A 23,632-nucleotide genomic window follows, 5' to 3' on the forward strand; every position below is an offset into this window, starting at 1 on the left:
CAGCCTGAAAATTGTGTGGGAGTTAATAGTCTACTGTAACTAAATAGTATAAAAGGAAGTATACTGATTGGTGCATTTTCTACAAAGCAGAAGAATATTATTATATCAGGTTTCCATCAGTTTTTGTTTCCATATTGACAACTTTCATAAACAATATACAGTGAACATAATTAACTTTTCAGAATGACATATTCTTGTAAGTACAGTTTTGTTTTGTAAACAAACGTTTTTGCTTTAGATTTAAAGTTGTAGACAAAGATTTCTAGATTAAGGAAATAAGTTAATTCTAAAGTAAATTATTTTCTGGAAAACATTTCTAGTTATCAGTTTGCTTTTGTGGAATTTGGATTTTTATTATTATTGTGACAGAATGAAGTCTTGTGTTTTCCATGGCTGAATGTAAAAATCAAGAGGACAGCCATCTCCCAGGTTTTCTACCCTTCCCATTCTCCCCCTCCCCTACACGTGCACAGTAAGTACCTTTGGTTTGCTAGCATCATTAACATTTGCTGTGCACATTTTCACTGATGTAACTTTGTATTTTCAAAATATTAGGCCAGAGGTACTTTTGCTCAGCTTCTTTAACATGGTGGTGATTTCCTAGTATGGAAAGAACAAGCCATAGTCTTTCTACAAGATTGCATGCTGGTAGATTGAAGTATTTACCTATAGCACTTGCTGTGAGGGCTGCAAGTTTCTTCATATTGGGTTACCGTGTCTTAATGTTTATCCAGAGTGTTGTGTTGTTGATGTTGACCTCTATCCAACATTTTATTTTTAATGCTTTAAAGAGATGGGATCAGCTGATAGATACACATTGGTGAAAATGTGGAGATGGGAATGTGGAGGAAACCAAATACTTGGAAGGAAACTGAGTTCAAGTCATTCACTTCTTAGTATCCTGGCCAGGGCAGACCCAAGTCCCAAATCTTTGCTAGTTCAGTACTACTTTTAGGATTCCATGCTTTTGTCTTCAGAGCATGTTTATAATGGATTCATTTTTGTCATGGACTCTTTTCCATCTTGGATTAAATTTTAGTTTCAGTAACATATTGACAGGAATATTGACTTCCAAACGCTACATACATTGACTTTGCTCAATTCTTAATTATAACTTTTTTCCTTTTTTCTTTTTTTACTTGTAGTTCTGTTTGGTTCTTTTACAAATTTCAGCTTTATGCTATTCTCCTGGTTGGCCCAAGATTTTAGTTGATAATCTTACTCCACTATATTCAGCTGTTAAAGAATCACTGGATCACAGGATTGGAAAGTTTCTGTAAAATCTCTTTTTTGCTCATTGCCGTAGAATCTCTTTGTTGTAATCAAGCCAGCCTCCTCCCTGGCACATGTGAAAACATTTTTTTATTAGCCATGTTGGTAGTACTGAACACACACACACACACACTCTCTCTCTCTCTCTCTCTGCTGGTCCTAGGCTTGAACTCAGGGATGTTGTCTTTGTACCCTACCACTTGAGCCACAGCCCCTTTTTTGGTAGTTAATTGGAGATAAGACTCTCATAGGCTTCCTGCTAAGGCTGGCTTCAAACCATATCCTCAGGTCTCAGCCTCTCCTGAGTAGCTAAGATTACAAGTGTGAGCCACCTGTGAGTCTGGATATTTTATATCTTTATGATTCTGATTCTTCTGTGTGTATTTCTGTTGGCTCTTCCTTTTCCTGTGTGTTTGTTGACCCTTAAATATCTTGGAATTTATTTATTTATTTATTTATATTTTTTTGGCCAGTCCTGGGGCTTGGGACTCAGGGCCTGAACACTGTCCCTGGCTTCTTTTTGCTCAAAGCTAGCACTCTGCCACTTAAGCCACAGCGCCACTTCTGTCCATTTTCTGTATATGTGGTGCTGGGGAATCGAACCCAGGGCCTCATGTATACGAGGCAGGCACTCTTGCCACTAGGCCATATCCCCAGCCCTCTTGGAATTTATTTGCATGGATTTTTTTGGGGGGGGGGTGTGAATTGAATTTCTTTCTTTGCCAAGAGTGTATTTGTAGCAAAAGATGGTTAATTTAGGATCTCTTTGAGTTGAGTTTTCTGCCTGAGGGTTTTGGTTTGTGCAAATTTGGGTCATAGACTTTCATGAAGGCTGTGACTGAATTGTTGAGAGAGCTTGATTTCTTTCTTTTTATTCATCCTTCTTCTCACCCCACAACTAGGACAAATCCACCATGTTTTCTTGTTCTTATTTTTTTTTTCTTGTCAGGCACAGGGCTTGAACTCAGGGCTTGAGCACTGTTCCTGAGCTCTTGCTCAAGGCTAGTGCTCTACCACTTTGAGCTACCACACCACTTCCAGCTTTCTGGTGGTTAATTGGAGTTGAGTCTCACAGACTTAACTTCCTGGGCTGGCTTTGAACCAGGATCCTCAGATCTCAGCCTCCTTAGTACCTAGGATTACAAGTGTGAGCTACTGGCACTTGGGGCTCCTTGCTGTACTTTGTGGCACATGATTCTGTTCACTTGAACATGTGACCTTTTTGGGGGTCCCAGCTTTATGTTGGGATTTCTGTTGTCCTCAAGGTCTTAGGATAATCCTAGGGTTTAGCGCATTTCCTCATTCTATTTAGCTGTTAAAAACAGTCTGTTAAATCTGTGATGTGGTTCCCCATTACTTTGGTTCTTAGTTTCTATGATTTCTGTCTTTCACTGGCTCAATTAAAATTAACTTTTGTGTACCTTCTCTTTCATCAGAAGGGTCATGAGTATCTCATTACTTTCTTTTTGGCCATTCCTGAGGCTTGAACTCAGGGCCTGGGCACGGTCCCAAAGCTTCTTTTTGCTCAAGGCTAGAGTTCTACCACTTAAGCCACAGCGCCACTTCCTGCTTTTTCTGATCATGTGCTATTGAGGAATTGAACCCAGGGCCTCATACATGCTAGGCAAGCACATTACCACTAAGCCATATTCCCAGCCCCTCATTACGTTTTGACAATACATTCTATAGTATTACCAGGTGCTGGTGGCTCATGCTTGTAATCCTAGCTACTCAGGAGGCTGAGATGGCCAGCCTGGGCAGGTTAAACACACACACACACACACACACACACACACACACACACACACCCATATATATGTATTAAGTGTAAAGTATTTTTTTGCCTGTTAGAAAAACAGGAACAGATTATTTTATTTTTATTTTTTTGAATCTTTAAAAAAACTTATTTGGGGCTGGGGATATGGCCTAGTGGTAAGAGTGCTTGCCTCGTATACATGAAGCCCTGGGTTCAATTCCCCAGCACCAAATAGAAAACGGCCAGAAGTGGCGCTGTGGCTCAAGTGGCAGAGTGCTAGCCTTGAGCAAAAGGAAGCCAGGGACAGTGCTCAGGCCCTGAGTCCAAGGCCCAGGACTGGCAAAAAAAAACAAAAACAAAAAAACAAGAACAACAAAAAAAACTTGTTGTAAAGGTGATGTACAGAGAGGTTACAGTTTGATAAGTCAGGTAATGAGTACTTTTCTTTTTGAATGGTATTAGCTCTCCCTCATTTTCTCTTTTTCTCCTCCCGAACCCCCTCCCTCCCTAATTGTAAAGTTCATTTCCAACATAGTGTCTAGTGAATAACACTGCTGAATTGGTTCACCATTTCTCTTCTTCCCATTCCCCTCCCCAAACTACATGAACTTACATACAAGACAAAGGCTACAATAATAAAAAACAGTGAGACACAGGAGTAAACCAAAGGAAAAAAAAGAAAGAAAAAAATAACTCCAGAAGGCACAATAAAAACGCTCTTGTTTTCATTTCTTGGAGTTCATTTTGATGAACATTTTATATGGTCATATGCACATAGCTATTGAGCCATTGTAGCCCTCTCCTAAGAATATCCTCCTTTGTTCTCACTGTGTGAATGCTCAGAGTGCTGTTTAATCATGTCCAAGTGTAATTATTTGTCTTTTACTAGCCATTGGATTAGCTTGACAAGAATCTTGATGGCAGTATAGGAATGACTGAAGTTTTGGATAAACAATCCATGTGAAATGTCATACCTGCGTGCAACAGGGTACCAGTGTTTTTAGTAATTGTAGATGTTTTTAAGTTGAAGATGATTGTTTAGTTCTAAGAACTAAGATAGGTGCTGGTGGCTCATGACTGTATGAGATCTGACGATCTAGGTTGAAAACTAGCCAGACAGACAAACCCAAGAGACCCTTATCTCCAATTAACCACCCAAAAGCAAGAAGTGAAGATGTGACTCAGCGGTAGAGTGCCAGTCTTGACCAAAAGAGCCAAGAAAGAGCTCTCAGGCCCTGAAGGAACAGATATTTTTATTTTATTTTATTTTATTTTATTTTATTTTATTTTATTTTTTTGGCCAGTCCTGGGGCTTGAACTCAGGGCCTGAGCACTGTCCCTGGCTTCTTCCCGCTCAAGGCTAGCACTCTGCCACTTGAGCCACAGCGCCACTTCTGGCCATTTTCTGTATATGTGGTGCTGGGGAATCGAACCCAGGGCCTCATGTATATGAAGCAAGCACTCTTGCCACTAGGCCATATTCCCAGCCCCAGGAACAGATATTTTAAAGCCATGTTTTCTGTTTCTGTCTCTGTCTCTATGTCTCTCTGTCTCTCTGTCTCTCTGTCTCTCTCTCTCTCTCTCTCTCTCTCTCTCTCTCTGTCTCTCTGTCCTGTACTTCAATAACAAAGGAATTCCTACACAGGAGAGGGCCAGATTCTTAACTTGGCATGGCCACTACTCTTTACCTTTGTCCCAATGAAGATTGGCAGATTATATAAGTTACTATTCATTTTGTTAGAATTATATTTTATGTATGGGGATGGAAAATTATTAGAGCCATTCTTTCTGGAAGAATGTCCTAGGCCTGAGTTAAAATTGCTGACTGCCATTGCTTGACATAGTAAAAGTTGTCAGACTTCCTCAAAAAGCTTGAGGAATATTCATGTTGGAGAATCTCTCTAAGATGCTAAAAATCAGAGAGGTGTTGACTATTGGTTTCCAGTCTTATGAAAATTGAAAACTTGAAAAGTACTCATGGGCATGGTGGTTGGTATAGGCTTAGAATCCCAGCACTTTGGAGGCTAAAATAGGAGGAGTTTGAGTTTGAGGCCAGCCTGGGCCTCATAGTGAGATTATTTCTTAGAACCAGAAAAAACAAACAAACAACAAACTCCACCATGAATCAGAAATTAAGTTACTTACTTTAATCTCTTGCCTTTTCATTTAGCATCAGACAATGGCCAAAAAAAAGAAAAGCCCTCCAGAATTCCTTTTCTTAACAGTTATAAACGAAGGTACATTATAGTAAACTATGCTTTCCTGTGGTATTGGTGCTGTATAGTAGTTCTGCAAGTGCAGAAGTATTTCTGTGGTATAGACCTCAAGGGTTTCTCCCAAATAATATGAGTCTCATGGACATGCCTGAGAGCCTCAGATCTCGGACTCCTGAGGAGCCACCAACACTTAGCTGTCCCTGAGCCTTGTTTTGCTCAAGGATTACACTCCACCACTTGGGCCTCAGCTCCACTTTCAGCTTTTTGGTGGTTATTTTGAGATAGGAATCTCATGGACTTTCCTGCCTAGGGTGGCTCCCAACTGCAATCTTCCGATCTCAGCCTCCTGAGTAAGCTAGGATTAGAGTAATAAATTACCAGTGCCCAGCTGATTATTTTTTACTTTTTAATTACTTTTTTTTCATTGCTAGGGATCTTACTAATATCTAGTGCATGCTAGGCAATTGATTTACCATTGAGCCGCATCCTTAGCTCCTTTTGTGAGACAGTCTTGCTAAATTAACCAGGCTGATCTGAACTTGAACTTGTGCTTCTCAGACTCCCAAGTAGCTGAAATAGGGAAGTGCACCAAAACAACTGACCCGGTTGAAATTCTTAATTCACATACTAGCTTACTTAAAAATCTAGCAGACAAAAACTTGGATCTCAGGGTTTGTAATCAGCTGTGCAAGGCCCTCCTTTTGTTGGCTTTTGTAGTTTTTCCTTCTTTGACTTCTCCCCTGTTGCCAGACCTCTTCCAATCACCTATTCAAGTACATTTAATGTATAATCTTCCAGTCTACTTCCCATGTGCTGTTTCTCATATAAGTTTATGATATTGTTTTATACTATTTTTTATTTACATTTTTGAAAATTATACATGTATCTACATGTAAATTTGCTTTGTTTATTCTGACTCTGCTATGTGATAATACAGTTACTTCATAATAGTTGTGTTTCTTCAGTGTTAGACCAGCTCCACGAGTGTCCTCTCTGCAGTTTTAAATGATACTACAGTAAACCTTGCCACCTGCAGTTGGTGCTATGTGAAAATGCCTCCAGTAGGTACTTGAGAATTGCTCAGCCATTGCACATGCGCCTGTTTCATTTCAATGAAGTTTCAGCTTGTGAGATTGTTTGCCATCCAGTTCCTCTGAGCTGTGATTTAGCGGGAGCTTTCAGTCAGTACATGGGGAGAAGGGACACATTGGGAATGTGATTCTTTGACTCAGGCTAGTTCTGTGACTAAAAACTATTCCTTTTGCATATCATCCTTTGCTTTCTTTTGATAAAGTTAAAACAGTGTGATCAGAGCATGGTCTTAAAGAATGTCTCTGTGTAATGCCCATTTGATTGTGGAAAGTATTGTAATTAATAAGATTGTGATTTTCATTTTACAGGGCGCCAATGCCTCGGCATTAGAGAAAGAGATTGGTCCAGAACAGTTTCCAGTCAACGAGCACTATTTTGGATTAGTCAATGTGAGTATCCATTGATGCTCAGCTTTCAGAATCATTTTTTAACCTGTTGGAAAATTGGTGAACACATTTCATTATTTATTAAAGAACAGTAGCCGGTGCAGGTGGCTCACTCCTGTAATCCTAGCTACTCAGGAGGCTGAGATCTGAGGATCACAGTTCAAAGCCAGTGGCAGAAAAGTCCTTGAGACTCTTATCTCTAATAAACTGCTCAGAAAAAGCTGGAAGTGGTGCTGTGGCTCAAGTGATAGAGTGCTAGCCTTGAGCACAGAGAGGCTCAGGGACAGCATCCAGGCTGAGTTCAAACCCCAGGACCGGCCTAAAATAAGAATACTAAAAAGTGTGAAATTCAGGGAAAATACATCCCAATCTTGTAGAGGTAATTTTAGAAAATCTATGTTAAAACATTGGAGGAACTTTAGAATTTCTTTCTTTCTTTAGTCAACCTGGGAAACGTCAGTAAGTTTAAGGAAAGTTATGTTTCAGTATCAAAAAAGGATCTATAATTTTAGTGGGGCATAACAGTAAAAGCCTCATTTTTGTTCATGTATTCATTAAGTCTGCTGCCGCTGTGCTTATCCCCTTCCTTCCTGAAGCACAGCTGAAGGGCAGCCTTACTGGGATGCCCAGGCTTGTGGTGGAATCATGGCTTGTAAAAAAACTGTCTGGACATGACCTGTGTCATACCCATGCATTTTTCATAATACCAAACAGGTCCTTTGACCAGTCTGTGTTTTAGACTGGGAATGGCCTTGGGGGATGGGAAAGGCTGATATTGAGGGACATTGTGCATTTTAACTACAGTGTCTGCAAAATATCATCTCTTGCTTTTTAAAAATATTAAACACATTTTTTTTTACTATTAATTTGTTGTACAGAGGGGCTACCATTACATAAGCCAGGCAGGTAATGAGTACATTTCTTTTTTTGGACAGTGTTACCCCTTCCTTAGCGTCCCACAGTTTCCCTCTCTCATCTTTGCCCACAAGTTACATAGGTTATTTTCTACATACTGAGTAGCATGATTGCATTGTTCTTCCTTCTTCCTTCCCTTTCTGGGCCCAAGAAGAAGAAAAACTCAAACAAAAACAAACACCACCACCACCAATAATCATAACAACAACAGAAAAAAAAATAACATGTTTCTATTTCCTGGAGTTTGTTTCAGTGGATAGTATTTTAAATATTCAGAGAAGTTACACCTTTGGGTTCCTCCCCTAAAGGTGTCCTCCTTTAGTCTGTGTGACAGTACCCAGAATTCTGTACATGTTTCCATGTCTAGTTATATTTTAGATCTAGCTTCCACACAGGAGAGAAAACGTGCCATTAGTCTCTCTGAGCTTCATTTACCTGACAGCATGATTTGTTTTAGGTCCAGCCATTTTCTTGCAAATGACATCTTTTTCTAATGGATGAGTGAAATTCCATTGAGTATGTGTACCACATTTTATTAATCCACTCATCTGTTATAGGGCATAAACTTTAGAATTCTTTTAAAATGTTGCGAACCATTAGAGAATACCACAGGTTAGTGTAGACACAACCATGGTCTATGCCTAGCATCTCTTGCCTTTTTTCTTTTTTGCTTTTTCTGGTGCTGGGGATGAGGCCATGAGCTTTACCATAGCTACAGATAATTACAGATGCAGATATAGATAAAGGATAGGATAGAACAGGTGAGGTAAAGTGCATTGGATAAGTTGGTACCTCAGTCAGTACTAGTAATGAGAAGATATGAGGTGAGGGCTGGGGACATAGCTCAGCAGTAGAGTGCTTGTCTAGCATGTACAGGCCTGGATTAAAACCACAGCCCCCTTAAAAAAGAAAAAGAAGCTGAGTACAGTGGCTCGTGCCTGTAGTTCTAGCTACTTTGTGAGGCAGAGACTGGAGGAATTGTGGTTCAAGGCTATCCTAGACATTCTCAACCACAGAAGCTGGGTATGGTGGTGTACGTATGTACCATTACAGCTACATGGTGGCATAAATAGGAGGTCATGGCCCAGATAGCCCAGATATAAACTTGAGGCTTTATTGAAAAAAAGTAAAAAAAGAATGCATGAAGGGCTGGGACTAGTTCAAGCCAAGTGTTAGAGCACCTACCTAGAAAGTACAAAATCCTGAGTTCAAATGTCAGTACCAATAATAAAAAAAAAGCAAAACAAAAGCCTAACAAACACCCTTCCCCCAAGAAAAAGATGGATTTCTTATGGGATTTGAGAAGAGCAATGAAAGTAGGTAGTATATTTCCTCTTGCTTCAGGAACCAACTATGTGGCTCTATACAGATCTCATAACAAAGAATCAGCAGTTTACTGTTCTTCCCTAGAATAAGATGCTCAGTTATTGCTCCAGCTATATTTTTTGTCCTTGCAATTCTAAATTAAAATTATTAAATAGTTTTTCTGATCTTTATGTTGTGGCAAATAAGAAATTTTGCTTTCTTCTACCATTCCTCTCTATCTTTATTCTCTCCTCTTGTCCTCACATGCACATTTTGTAATGAGTATCTCTCAAATCAATGTTCAGTATTTTAATTATTGTAACTCTTTTTTTCCAGGTAAGATGAATTGTACTGATTGTATTTTCTTTCCTTTCATATTACTTGGTTTTCTTAGAACTGTCCTTTATTTTTCTTTGATCTTTATTTTCATTTATTTTCCCAAAAGCTCACTCAGTCAAGTGAGACAAAACAAAATGAAAAGCTCTTATTTCCAGTTTCTTCTGAGTTCTGTCCACTAGGTACTCTCTGTCCCTGGTGCCTTTGTGCTGAGCCTTCTGTCCTGTGCTTCTGACTGGTTAAGCTTAACCCTCAGCAGTCTCTTTCTACTACTATGGATGTCCTCCATCTTCTTATTTTTTCAGATCCCCTCTCTTCCATCTTGTGTTTTTCTCTCTTGCTTTGTGGTATACATTCAGTCATAGATTGTTTAGGAAGTGTGCATGAATGATAAAGCTTTGACATTGAGTGTTTTAAAATGCTGCTGTTATTGTTATAGTTAGATGTAAGTTCTTTCACAATTTCTAAGGTAATTATGTTGCCTTAAAAGTTTAAGAATTGTAGTAGAATTGCCTAAATTTTTTTTTTTTTTTTTTTTTTTTTTTGCCAGTCCTGGGGCTTGGACTCAGGGCCTGAACACTGTCCCAGGCTTCTTTTTGCTCAAGGCTAGCACTCTGCTGCTTGAGCCACAGCACCACTTCTGGCCATTTTCTGTATATATGATGCTGGGGAATTGAACCCAGGGCCTCATGTATACGAGGCAAGCGCTCTTGCCACTAGGCCATATTCCCAGCCCACTGCCTAAATTTTTTTAAGGCTTTTACTGTTAACATTGTATTGTCATTGATGATTGATTTTTTTTGTTCTCTTTTAAATATGTTTCTTTTTTATTTTATAATTCTTTGGGAATTTTAGCATTTTCTCTGTCCATATGTATTATATATGTCCTTATAGATTATGTAATATATGACTAATATATATAATAATGTGTATATCTCTCTTTTTTTTTTTGTTTGCAATTTAGTGGTGTGTCTTGGTCTTCATCATTACATTGGATATTTATAGATCTGTTCATACTAAAGTCTTATTTTCCTCAGTATTTTCCAGTACTGTATTTTTGGGTAATTTCCTCCTTGTTATATAATTTTATGTGTGCACATTGTTTCTCTCGCCTCTAATTAAAATAAGCATGAACACTGGCCTGCTCCCCTCCCCCTTTTGTCATATTAGTTACAAATTGGAACACTGATTTCTTTAATCTTCTTTTCCCCTAATTTTTTTTTTTGGTCATCTGACCCTTTACACTCTTGTTTTTTAGGCTAGAGTATTCTTTTTTTTTTTTTTTTTGTCCAGCTCTTTATTTTTTTATTCTTTAGAATAATGAGCTTTGAACTCGGGGCCTTGTATTTGATAGGCTGGTAGGTATAGCAGGAACTATACCACTTGAGCCATACTTGTAGCCTTTTTTGCTTTAGTTTACTTTTCAGGTAGGGGTTGGTGTATTTGCCTGGACTGGCACTTAGACCATGTTCATCCCACCTCTGCTTTCCCTTCAAGCTGGGATGGATTACAGATAGTGTCACTACATCCAGCTTACTGGTTGTTGTTGTTTGTTTTCTCAGCAAGGCAAAGTTTACTTCTGCACAGTAGTATGTGTCATTGGTAAGCAAGTAGTATGATGCAATATCTTCTGTTATTCTCAGGATATCATTGCTGAGTTTTTCTTATAGTTACTGGATTGATTCTGAGATCTCTGAGTTAATTCCCTCCCCCCTTTAAAAAAAAAACTATTTTTCTTTTTTAGAAACCTTTCCCAGACTTTATGTATCAAAGTGATATTGAAGAAACTGATTGGAGGCTTTATGTAAGAGGGGACCTGGTACCCCATGAGTTTCATTCTAGCGTCATTCTCAGGCAAAGAAAGCTTAAAAAAAAACAACAACCCCTCCTGCGCACCTGATTCTCATTTTTCAAGGTGCTCCTCCATGCCAGAGGATTCCTCACATCTGTGTCTGGGGGTAACTCAATTTAGGGTCTTATTTTTGTCTGTTGGGTATGTATGTGCTGTCTTATACCTAGCTCCAGGGTTCCGGAAATTAGTGGCCCTGTTGCTTGTAGAGACAGAACCATATCCTCTGAGGATTGAAAGAACGAAGTGCTTGAGTGGATAGAACAGACTTGTGTTTTCAGATACCATTCTCCTGCCCCAGGTCCTGAGCCTTCGGGCATGATTCTGGTTCCCCCTCCTCCCTCCCACTTCTCTGTCCCATCTGTGCACTAGAATTCAGTTTTCCTCCATTTACTCTGTTTTTATTTTGTGTGTATGTGTGTGGGAGGGGAAGGGGTAGTGGAGCTTGAACTCAGCATGGGCACTGTTCCTTAGCCTTTTCTGCTCAAGGCTAGCACTTAACTACTTGAGCCACAGCTCTATTTCTAGCTTTTTTTGGTGGCTAATTGGAGTAAGAGACTTAAACTTTGCTGTTTGGGCTGGCTTCAAACTTAGATGCTTAGATCTCAGTCTCCTGTGTTGCTATGGTTACAGGTGTGAGCCTCTGACATTATACTGTCTTCTTTGAGATTGCTGACATGGGTCTAACTGCTTTCTTTATCACACTTTTTGACCTTTTGAGATTCTGTTTGTCTTGTTTTATTTGATGCCAGGGTTTGAAGTCAGTTTCCCCAACTTCCTAGACAGACACTCTACCACTTGAGTAATACTCCAGCCATTTTTGCTTTTTTTTTTTTTTTCAGATAATCTTCCATTTTTTTTTGCCCAGACCATCCCTGAACTGTGGTCCTCCTATCTTCCTGTCTCCCAAGTAGCTGGGATTATACAAGTTGCTACCACATCTTCTTGAGTTTTCATCCAGTCCTTTATTGTTATTTTAGTACATTGGATATTTATAGATCTGTTTAATTTCTCTTGTCATGAAATCTGGCCTCTACTTCTGATATTTAAAGTGTTCATACTTAGAAATGTAATGTTTACAGAATTATCTAGTGACCACAAGCCTCATTTAAATTCTGTCAGTGGCTAAACCTCTCCCAATTAGGTTAAAACCTCCAATGCCTTGAATTGTAGTAAACCCTTCAAAATGCACATTGACATTTCATTGCCATTGTAACAGGGTTGGGATGTGGGATCTTAAAGAAGTGATGAGGAATTCTCATGGATAGAAAACATGCTTATGGTGCCAATGGGTTACTTATATCTAGATGAAAAGCTGAGTTTGCCCTCATCTTCCTTGTGCCCCATGCCACTTGTGCTCTTTTGCCTTCTGGCATGCGATGCTACAACACAAAATCCTCACCTGAATGTACCACACTCCCAGATCCCCAGCCCCTAGAACTGAGAGCCAAACACATTTTGTTTTTTGTAAGTTATCCAGTCTGTAGTATTCTGTTACAGTAGCAGAAAATGGACTCAGAACAGCAGTATGTTATATCTTGAGATCTGTTTACCTTTTTATCTGCCTTAAGGTTTCTTTTTGCATGTAGCCTCAAACAAATCAACACTGGTAAAATAAAATATAAGCAATTCATTCTGACTCTATAATATTTTTTGTTACATTTAAAAACTGAATGTGATCTCAGTATAAGTGATTCAGTTATGCTAGTGTCCGTTGTATAATAAAAGGATTTGTTTCCAAGGAAGTATTGTTCAATTACTTCCTGTGAATTAGTGTAAATTCAAATGATAGTTGTTTGTGCTTCCCCCCAAAGCCAAATAACAGTAAAATCAAGAGAAACAGGAAGGAATAAAGTTAGTAAGAGGCCATTAATTGCTTTATTGCATATATGAAAATAGAGTTTCTAGTCTTTATAGTTTGTTACCATACAAAAACCTGAACTCTCCAAGGGATTTGGGATGAGATTAGTAAAGTTGGATGAGCACTTGAGTGAAACTGCATTTTTAGGTTACTTTCTGTGATTTACATTTTCAAGCTACTTGCAATTAACTGCTTTGTTTTGTTAACCTTTTCTCTGTCTTATTTTTCAGCTCCTAAATTGCTTTCACTCTTCTGTTTCTTCTTGCTTCCAGCCCTTTTATTGGCAGAAGGACTACAGGACAGTCCATGAATGACTCATTTTCAGTAAACTATCAAAGAGCTTGAAGTAGAGCTATGGCTCAAATGGTATAGTGCTAACCTTGAGCAGAAGAAGCTCAAGGTCAGTGCCTAGCTCCTGAGTTCTGCCCAGAATCAGAACAAAATTAAAAAAAAAATACACGTGTGTGTGTGTGTGTGTGTGCGCGTGCGCGCGCGCGCGCGCATGGTTCTTTGGGGAAAAGCTTAGTTATTACCTTAGTTAACCCAGGCCTTTTTTTTCTCTCCCTGTCTGGGTACTTAACTTTCCAGTTAGTGTTGTAAACAATACTGACATACAGCTGTTTAACTGATGAGTCTTTTCTAATAATTTGATTTTTCAAAATTGAGGAACATGTATTTTTTTCTTCCCATCCCTTTGTTAATAGCTAAGCATGTGTTTGCAAGCTTAATTGCTTTCACAAAAAGTATAATATGGAAAGAATTGTCAAAACTGCCTGATGGAGGGGATGGGGATATAGCCTAGTGGCAAGAGTGCCTGCCTCGGATACACGAGGCCCTAGGTTCGATTCCCCAGCACCACATATACAGAAAACGGCCAGAAGCGGCGCTGTGGCTCAAGTGGCAGAGTGCTAGCCTTGAGCGGGAAGGAGCCAGGGACAGTGCTTAGGCCCTGAGTCCAAGGCCCAAGACTGGCCAAAAAAAAAAAAAAAAACCTGCCTGATGGGATCCTTTTTGACTAGTGAGTAGTTGAATCACTAAGAAGCACTCATCTTTGGGAACTTATATGAGCTGTCTTGTTTTAATGGAGAGAGAAAAATAACCACAGCAGAAAATTAAGTACAGCATTTGTTTTCAGCAATATTAATGACACTTATTTTCTTCCTTTCCCCTCCTCCTTTTCCCCTTCTCCTCCCCCTCCCCCTTTCCTCTCCTTCCCTTTCTTGTACTGGTTCTGGGGCTTGAAATACGGGCCTGGGTACTGTCCCTGAGCTTTTTTGCTCAAGGCTGGAGCTCTATTACTTCAGACACAGCTTTTTTGGTGGCTAATTGCAGATAAGAATTCCATGGAATTTGCTGCTTGGGCTAGATTCAAACCTTGATTCTCATATCTTAGCTTCCTGAGTAGCTGGGATTACAGGCATGAGCCACTGGTACCTGGCTGTTTTCTTTACTTTTAACTGCACATTGTTTTATTTTGAAAAGTTGTTTCTCCCTCTCTTACACTAGGGATTGAACCTAGAGTGTCATACAAGTACTCTACCATTTGAGCTATACCTTCAGACTCTGCGTTTTGCTTTGTTTTGTTTTAATTTTGCTTTTGAAACAGGGTTTCTCTGTTACCTTTAGACTGTCTTCAAATCTGCCATCTTCCTTCCTCCTTTTCCAAGTAGCAAGGCATTATAGGCATACATCACTATACCCAGCTATAGCAGCTAAATCTTGTCAGCACCAATTCCTGTATCTGTCATACGTAACATGTAATGGGAATTGTGTATTTTCTAATAGTTTATCTCCTATAGACAACCTTCTGGAGAAGAGAAACAATAGTGTACCTTAAGGATCTTGTGTCTGTGTGTGGGTGGCGGGGGGTGGGGGGGATGTTTTCCATCAGTCCTGGAGTTGAACTCTGCCTTAAGTGTACTAGGCAGTTGTTTACCATTTGTGTTATATCACTTTTTGCTGTAAAATATTCCACTTATATGCTGGCTATTTACAGATGCAGCTAAACTGTTTGGAAATGTTTTACCCTGATAAGACTGATTTCTTCTTTTCCTTTTATTCTATAGCTGTTTAGTACTTGCAGACGTGTACTGTGTGGTCAAGGATGTATGGTTGCAGTAGTCTCAAGAGATTATAACAGAGGCTAAAGATTTCCATTGCTCAGTGACATCTGTAATTTTGTAGTGCGGTCCGTTGCTCACATGTTTTTGGTGATGCTGGTAGAAACAAAACATACTGAGCAGCCAGGGGCACATCAGCTATGGACAGAATAAAATACTGTCCATAATAACATTGACAATAAATGACTGTTACTGGCTTATGTATTTATATGCTATTCCTTTTATGTGTGTGTATGTGCCAGCCAATTCTGGGGCTTCAACTCAAGGCCTAACCGCCGTTCCTGAGCATCTTTTGCTCCAGGCTTAAGCCAGTTCTGGCTCTATTAGTTTATTGGAGAAAATAGTCTCATGGACTTTACTGCTCAGGCTGGCTTCAAACCAGTCCTCAGGTCTCAACCTCCTGAGTAACTAGGATTACAGACATGAGCCTCTAGCTCCAGACTTTAATTGATGACTTCTTCAGAGTGTACACCTGTTTTTTTAAAATAAAATATATAATCAACTGGCTGTGTTCTGCTGGCAGCAGCTTCATACATCTCTCTTGCTTATTGTGCCCTGTAATTATAACAAGAGGCTCAGTTGAGAGCTATCTAGGTATACTCTATGATATTTGCATAATGGTGTATGTGCCTAAAAATAATACATCCTTGCTCAGTAATGCATGATTGTATTTCAGTAGTAGAGTGATTTAAACTTCTAGTATCTCTATCCTACTAATTAAAGTTTATGTGTTTTTATGAATACCCTTGTTTAGTTTTGTAAGTTTTTTTTTTTTGGTTAGTTTTCTAACACAGGCCCCAAACACACAAGTATGTTAAGCTTAGCAAATCCATTTGTGAGAATTCTGTGAAGTAAACTCCTCTCTACCAGGATCTTTATTACAGAATTGTAATTGCCTTCATAGACCATTTTATGAAAAACATATTTACCTTGAATTGCTCATAGTCATAAGTTGGAATAGGCCCAATTTTTGTTTTTTGCCAGTCCTGGGCCTTGAACTCAGGGCCTGAGCACTGTCCCTGGCTTCTTTTTTGCTCAAGGCTAGCACTCTGATACTTGATAGGCCCAGTTTTTGGAGGAGAGATGAATAAAATGAAAATCTCAGCCGGATGCTGCTGGTTCATACCTGTCATTCTAGTTACTGGGGAGGCTGAGATTGGAAGGATCATGGTTCCTTGTAGAAAAGTCTCTAAGACTTGAAACCCCTTGTCTAAAGAAACTGGTAGTACTCAAATATGCCTATCATACCAGCTATGATGTAAAGCCTAAATTAAGTGGATTGTGGTCTAAGTGTACACTCAGGCTGGAAGCAAAGCCCTTAAAAAAAAATAAGTATCATGAAAAGGGCTGGAGATGAGGCCCAGTGGTAGAGCACCTTCTGAAGCAAGTGCAAGGCCCTGAGTTCAGACCCCCAGTACCAGTCAAGATAAGAAAACAAAAGCCTTCTTTCCATTTGTTGGGTATAAAGTTGGTTAGGGGACCATCTTTTTTTTTCTTTTTTCTTTTGCACTGATTTCATTCTCTTCCTGTCTCTCTACCTTATGGTCAAAGCTACTTGCAGTTCACATTGTCAGAGATCCTGGAGAAAAATGAAATTGTCCATGCAAAAGAATTTTGGCCCAGTATGCTGGCTAAAATAGATCAGGTATCATGCCCTCCTATAGAGTTAGGAAAGGACTGTCATCAGCAACATGACAGAATTTTCATAGATGAAAGACTAAGAAGAAGGGACAATGGAGTAATGGTGTGGGATGAGGGTCTAGAAAGATAACTTCTGGATTAGCTACTCACCATTGGCTCACTTGGGAAGATTGAAGATGGAAAGTTAAATATGGAGATATACTGGTTCAAATAAAATTGTAGAAGAGGATGTTCTCTTAGGAGAATGATACCCAGGTTCAGCTTGGGGACAGTGGAGATAGTTGTGCTGCTTTGAAAGAAGTCCCTCTGTAACCTTTTAATAAAAGTAATACTGCTGACATAATGACTGGCTAACACTACTCCAGATGAAGTGTATAAGATGTTTTCATTGGGAATGGGAAGACAATGTTAGAATTTATTTTTTTCTTTTGTTGGAGTTATTCAGCACTTTACTTTTGCTAAGCAGGCAGTCTACCACTATAACTTAACCTCTAGCCCAAATGTTAAAATTTCTGATATTTATTTACATCTGAAAATGATGCATATGCCTTATTAATCATGATGTTGTTTAGCATCTAAAACACATGATTTACAAGACATTGTTAGCCATATTACTCTCCTTAAACTTTAGTAAATTTTAGTGAAAAATTTAAAAAAGGTTTATAAGAAGACAAGATTTAAACATACATATTTTATCTTATTTTAAATGTATAGAATATAATAGTATATAAGTAATTTATAAATATGTGTACTTTAGGGATGAGAGTTCAAACCATCTTACAGTGGTGACATGACAAAACCTGTTGGTTGTATCATGTTTTTGAAGACTTGGAGAAAAGTGCATTGGAGAAGGCAGTTTGAAAACACAGCTGGGTCACTTTTTTCTTTTTTTTTGGTCTGTCATTGGGCTTGAACTCTGGGCCTGGGCCCTGTCCCTGAGCTCTTCAGCTCAAGGCTCTACCATTTGAGCCACAGCACTACTTCAGGTTTTGTGGTGGTTAATTAGAGATAAAAGTCTCATGGATCTTTCTGCCCAGGCTGGGATTGAAGCATGATCTTCAGATCTCAGCCTCCTGAGTAGCTAAGGTTACAGGTGTGAGCCACTGGTGCCCGGCTTGGTCACTGTCTTTTAAATGTTTGAAAAATCAGTGATCCAGAGTCTGGGGAATAAGTTCATTGGTAGTGCTAAGCATATGCAGTGCTTAGATTTAATCCCCAACACTGGCAAGAAGTGAGGAGGGAGGAAAAGGAAGGAATTGATGCCTAGACCTTGAGAAGGACAGTGACTTTGCTAATGTGGAGATGAATGACAACTTTGAAAATTTGTCCCTAATTTAATGTTGAGCTTGATCATACCTTTTATCTTTACCCTAGTAGAGATGACAAAGTATTCTACAGTAATGTCTTACTTACAGGAATACAAGAAAGCATCCAGATCATCTGCATGAAAGGTGTATGATCTTTTTGGGTTTTGTTTTTTAGTGAGAACTGTATCTTTGAAAAATAAACGTTTAGATTTTAAGGTTTTGAACTGGAAGTAATATTAAAAATCAGGTCAATTAAAGGGAAAGTTTCAGCATCAAGATAGGAAGCTGATTCTGGAGAAATAATAGTTTAACCTTTAATTTTTCTTTATTGGAATAGATGAAAAAAGACTAGCAGCTTCAGAGTTTTACCCATTGCTTTGTGTTCAGTGAAAATGAGCATATCATGTTGATGAAGTGGGACCTTACCTTCCAATCATGTGTGAACTATAGACTACCTTTGGTTCCTTCCCTGTCTTTTTACTTCTTGTATTTTTACGCTTAGATCAATCCTCTTTATGATATTTTCTAATATAACTAAAAGGCTGTCTTTCATTTTCCTCTGTCTACTCAGTAGAACTTGTTACAGTCCCTTGTTGCATATTTTATAAAAATGTTCAATTACAGATACTTTTAACTTTTCAGTGGGCAGAGCCAGAGTTTACTGGTCATTAGATTCTACAGGGTATGGTACAAATACTAATATTTTTCAGATAAATTGATGCTGGGTAGTTGGTAAATTAATTTTAGCAACACTATATTCTGCAATTGTACTTAACCTCTAATAGGCTTTAAAGTATACTGTTACCTTTATTATCACTGATAAAGGAATTAAATGATCACATTCCCTTTTTTTAGCCTTTCTTTGGAATCCCTTCCCAGCGTTATTCTGAGTCTTCTGTTTGACTCTGACTAGTAGCATGGTACATCAGATACATTTCAACCAAATGTGTTTTAAAGAATGCACATTCCTCTTGTTTGTCATGTAAGATTCTATTAGTACTGTGTATCTTAGTCCATATTCGGATGGCTTCTCTTTTATACAAGTTACTTTTTATAGTCTGGTAGTTCCGATCAGGATCTAGTCAGCTCCATGTGTTACAGTTTCAATGTGCCATCTCTTATGGCCGTCCCAGCCCACTTTTTGTGGTGTACCATGGATTTGTGCAGAAATCAGGCCATTTGCCCTGGAAACTATCTTATATTTCAAACCTGGCTCGCTCAGGCCTTCTTTGTGGTGTTGCTGCACTAGTTCCTCTATTCCTGCAGATTTTGTAAACTATGTACAGATTTGATTTAAATTCAGTGGTTTTGTTTTTGTTTTTGAAGGAGGTAATGTTTACCATGAAACATCCTGCCTTATTCACTTTCAGGAGTGCTGAAATGAAAAATACATTGGAGTTTGAGTTCTGATTCCTTTCCTTTAAAGTTTGTCTATCAGCCTTTACCTTTAGCCTAATGCTCTCAGCTTTTGCTGATAATTATTATCTACTCCATTTTTACAATTCTTCTGGTTTTATTTGCTGGAATGATCATATAGGTCATGTTTTTCTAATTAAATATTCAGTACACCTCAAATATGGTTCTTACAAGAAGTAAGACAGAGTAAGAGTAAGACTTTGATGACTCTCTCTCTGTGTCTCTCTCCCCTCCCCTCCCCTGCCCTCCCCACTCCTCTCTCTGCCAGTCTTGAACTCTGGGCCTGGGCACTGTCTCTGAGCTTCTTTTTGCTCAAGGTGAGCGCTCTACCACTTGAGCCACAATGCTATTTCTGGCTTTTTTGAGTAGTTTAATGGCAGTAAGAATCTCATGGAGTTTCCTGCCTGAGCTGGCTTCGAACCCTGATCCTCAGATCACAGCTTTCCTGAGTAGCTAGTTAAAGGGGTGAGCCACCTGTGCCCAGCTTTGATGCTTCAGTTTGCAATTTAAATCAAATTTTAAAAAAAAGAAATTTCAGTTAAATCAAATTAAAAAAAAGAAATTTCAGTTTGCAATTCTAATGGAGACAAGTGAGGGCTTCTTTCTTTCTTAATGCCATTTGAATTTCTTAGATCTGTTGGAGTACTTCTTTTGAATATAAGTTGATGCTTAAATCCAAACAGTAAGATAGCCCATGCTAATCCTGTGTACTGTTTTTTTGTATTTTGGCTTCAAGCCTTGTGCCAGCGTTATCTTCAAAGCATCCTCCTGGTTCTATTTGGTAGAAAAAGAAACATACTTAAAAGATCACATCTGGGCAGCCCATTGCTGCCATAGGTTCTACTGAATGTGTGAAAGCAGCATAGGCAAGCAAATAAACACACACTCTTTCTCTGTCTGTCTTTGTCTCTGCCTCTCTCTCAGAGTTGTAACAACCAAGAATTTATATTGCTATTTATAACTTAATGTGTAGTAGCTTGTACTTTTCTGATAAAAACATCTTGTTTTAAAAGTTACTAAAAAAAAACCCCAAAACATCAAAATAGTACACAACCAATATTGTAATAACAGCAGAAATTTTAAATAGAAAAAAATTACCCTAATTCTTTTCTCTGTTTACTTCTACTATCAACTTGATAAATCTTTTCAATTTGTTTTTAGTTTTAGAATTTCTTCTTTTTTTTTTCATTTTAAGTCTGAGACTGAGACAGACTTGGACATGGTACCTGATGCTTTCATTCATTGGTTAGTTGCTCTACCAACTGGGCCATGCCTTCAATCCCTAGAATTTTTTTATTTGATTAAAAAATAAGGCCACAAAGTAAACTTTTTAAAACAGTGTACATTCACAGGAATTTTCACTTTCATCCCTCTTTTCTCTTCCCTTATAAATAACCATTTTACTAGCTTTTAATTTATCTTTCCTAGCTCTGTTTAAAGTTCAAGAAAATTGTATGGGGACTTAGATTTAATATCATCTATCCTTAAATATTTTTCCATCCTCAGCCTTCCTCATTCCTTCAACACAAGGATGGAATGCAAGGTCTATATCATGCTAGACAAGTATTCAACCATTGAGTCATAGCCCAAACCCTTTTAACTTAATATGTATGTGATCTCCATCCACAGGAGCAACATGAGAATCACCATTGCTCCATTCATTATCTCCAAATCCTCGTTGACCTTGGCCAAATCCTTAGCTGACTTACGGAGCCAAATGTCTGTTAATGGGAAGGGAAACGGAAGGCAGTAACTAGCAAACCATGTGTTGTTTACTCTGTAAGGTCCGATTCTATTCCATCTCCATGTTTAAAATGAAGAAATTGAAGCTCAGTAAAATGTTGTGACACTCCTGGTCACCTTACCAGTAAGAGATAGATCCATGTTCAGGATTTGGTTCTGATGCTACGGCCTTTCATTTCAGGATTGCAGTGATTGTTCCTCATTGATGATTAACTTTTCAGTGGATTACTTTAGTTATGCTCACTTGCTTTTGTTGTGCATATAAGAATCTGAAAATGTGTGTGTGTGTGTGTGTGTGTGTGTGTGTGTGTGTGTGTGTGTGATACTGGGGTTTGAACTCAGGGCTTTTGACTTGCTAGGCAAGTTCTTGTACCACTTATGTCATGCTCTCAGCCCTCTTTATTTTTCAGATAGATAGGATTTCACTTTGTCCAGAGTCAGCTTCAGATTGTAGTCCTCCTACCACACAGTTATAAGTGTACACCATTTGTTGGGATGGAGGTCTCTAGTGAGACTTTTTGTCTGGGCTCAGACTGTGATCCATAGAATCTCAAAGTAGCTGGAAATGCCTAAGCCACAGTGATGAACTTTAACACTTGCATTTCTTAAAAATATTTTTTATGAGTTACATTTTAAAATGTGCAATATATGAAATAGCAAACAACAGTGAGAGCTTAAAAACATAGTCTTATGTTTTAACTAATCCCTTTCTCTATAAATTTGTAGGTATTTTTGGTGGTGGTGGTGGGCTGCTTTTTTATATAAAGTCTTCCTGTGTAGCTATCTTGGCCTTGAACTCTGCTGTTGCTGCAATGCTGCCTTTACAAGTGTACATCACCATCCGGTGATGTCTAAAAATTAAGTTAAAAGTACTTCAAGCTGGGCACTGTTGGCTTACACCTGTAATCCTAGCTGTTCAGGAGGCTGGGATCTGAGGATCATGGTTCAAAGGCAGGAAACTCTATAAGACTCTTATCTCCTTAGAAAAAGCTAGAAGTGACACTGTGGCTCAAGTGGTAGAGCCCTAGCCTTGAGCAAAGCTCAAGGACAGAGCCCACGCCCAGAGTTCAAGCTCCAGGACCAGGAAAACAAGTATATACCACCATACCAGGCCACTATGTAGTTTGTTTGTTTTCATCAAGTCTAAACTTCATTGAGTACATTTTTCTTCATTTTTAACTTGCAACTGCTGACTAGAGTATCCAGTCAATGTTAAGATGGCTTATTTGCAGCATAATTATTTTTGTGCTTTCATATACATTTTAGCATATTCCCTGTCCTTTTTTTAAAAAAAAACAACTGTCATCTTAACTAAAAATAGCAACTTTCTTTCTCTTGAAATGTTTTGTTTTTTTTCCAAAATGAAACATAACTACATAACACCTTTTTTTTTCCCCCTCTTTCTAGTTTGGGAATACCTGCTACTGCAATTCTGTTCTTCAAGCACTTTATTTTTGCCGTCCATTTCGGGAAAAAGTTCTAGCATACAAGAGTCAGCCTAGGAAGAAGGAGAACCTTCTTACGTGCTTAGCAGATCTCTTCCACAGCATAGCCACTCAGAAGAAAAAGGTCGGAGTAATACCTCCCAAGAAGTTCATCACAAGATTACGGAAAGAAAATGGTAATTCTCTCCTTCCACATGCATTGCCTACATGGTAGGAGCACCTCTCTGCCTGACAGCATGGGAGCCATTAGGGAACAGGGGAGACCTTCCTCTAGTCAAGGGAGATACTAGTCAGCAGAATGGGGGAAGATAGTTTCACAGTAGTCAACATGAGTGGTGCTAGAAGCATGTCATACAGGCCATATGCCAGGAAATATGAAACTGACTATTTCTCTTTTTTTGCCTGCTTAGCTTTTCTATCAGAAATGAAGTTTTTTTTAATTAAAGGATTGTGGTTTATTGCATAATGGTTTCATATGTTGACCCACCCTAATCGTAGATATAGTGTATGTTATTTCTCCCACTTTTGGTATGAAAATAACAAATCTCTAGAACACAAAAACTTGCCAGAAATAACATTCCATGAAAAGCAGAGACAGACTGGGAACTGAGACCTCATTTAAATGAATGTTTAATCTCCTTCATTTCTTAAAACAGTTAATGAGGAAGCCCCCGCTTCCCTCTTCGTGGGAAGGTTTGAACTCAGTGTCTTTTGCTTGCCAGAAGTCACACTCCAACCCCTTTTTTTGCTTTAGTTATTTTTCAGGTAGATTATCAAGCTTTTACCTATGGTCATCCTCAGATAATCCTCTCACCTTAGACTTAATGCAGCAGGGATAATGTGATAGAGTTTTACTAAGTTTTTGCTCTGGCTGGCCTCAAACTTTATTCCTTTAGAGTAGCTGGGATTACAACTTTGAGCCACTTTTTCTTTTGAAATACTTTTTTTTTTCTTTTCTCATTCTGTACTTGA

At 38.7% G+C, this 23,632-nt stretch overlaps 1 protein-coding gene across 3 annotated transcripts in view; it reads left to right on the forward strand.

Annotated features, from left to right (window-relative positions):
- The window catches only part of Usp12 (ubiquitin specific peptidase 12), an 85,067-nt gene that overhangs the window by 35,426 nt on the left and 26,009 nt on the right, over positions 1-23,632 (forward strand). Inside the window, exons 2-3 of one of the 3 annotated variants that reach the window (XM_048341605.1) lie at positions 6,645-6,725; positions 22,623-22,836. In XM_048341605.1, coding sequence (XP_048197562.1) covers positions 6,645-6,725; positions 22,623-22,836 — 295 coding nt within the window. Of the gene's footprint in view, positions 1-6,644; positions 6,726-22,622; positions 22,837-23,632 lie in introns of those variants that run through there. The other 2 variants (XM_048341606.1, XM_048341607.1) reach the window with 2 other exon arrangements.

Source organism: Perognathus longimembris, chromosome 3 (genome assembly GCF_023159225.1).
Source record: "Perognathus longimembris pacificus isolate PPM17 chromosome 3, ASM2315922v1, whole genome shotgun sequence".
Lineage (NCBI taxonomy): Eukaryota > Metazoa > Chordata > Mammalia > Rodentia > Heteromyidae > Perognathus > Perognathus longimembris.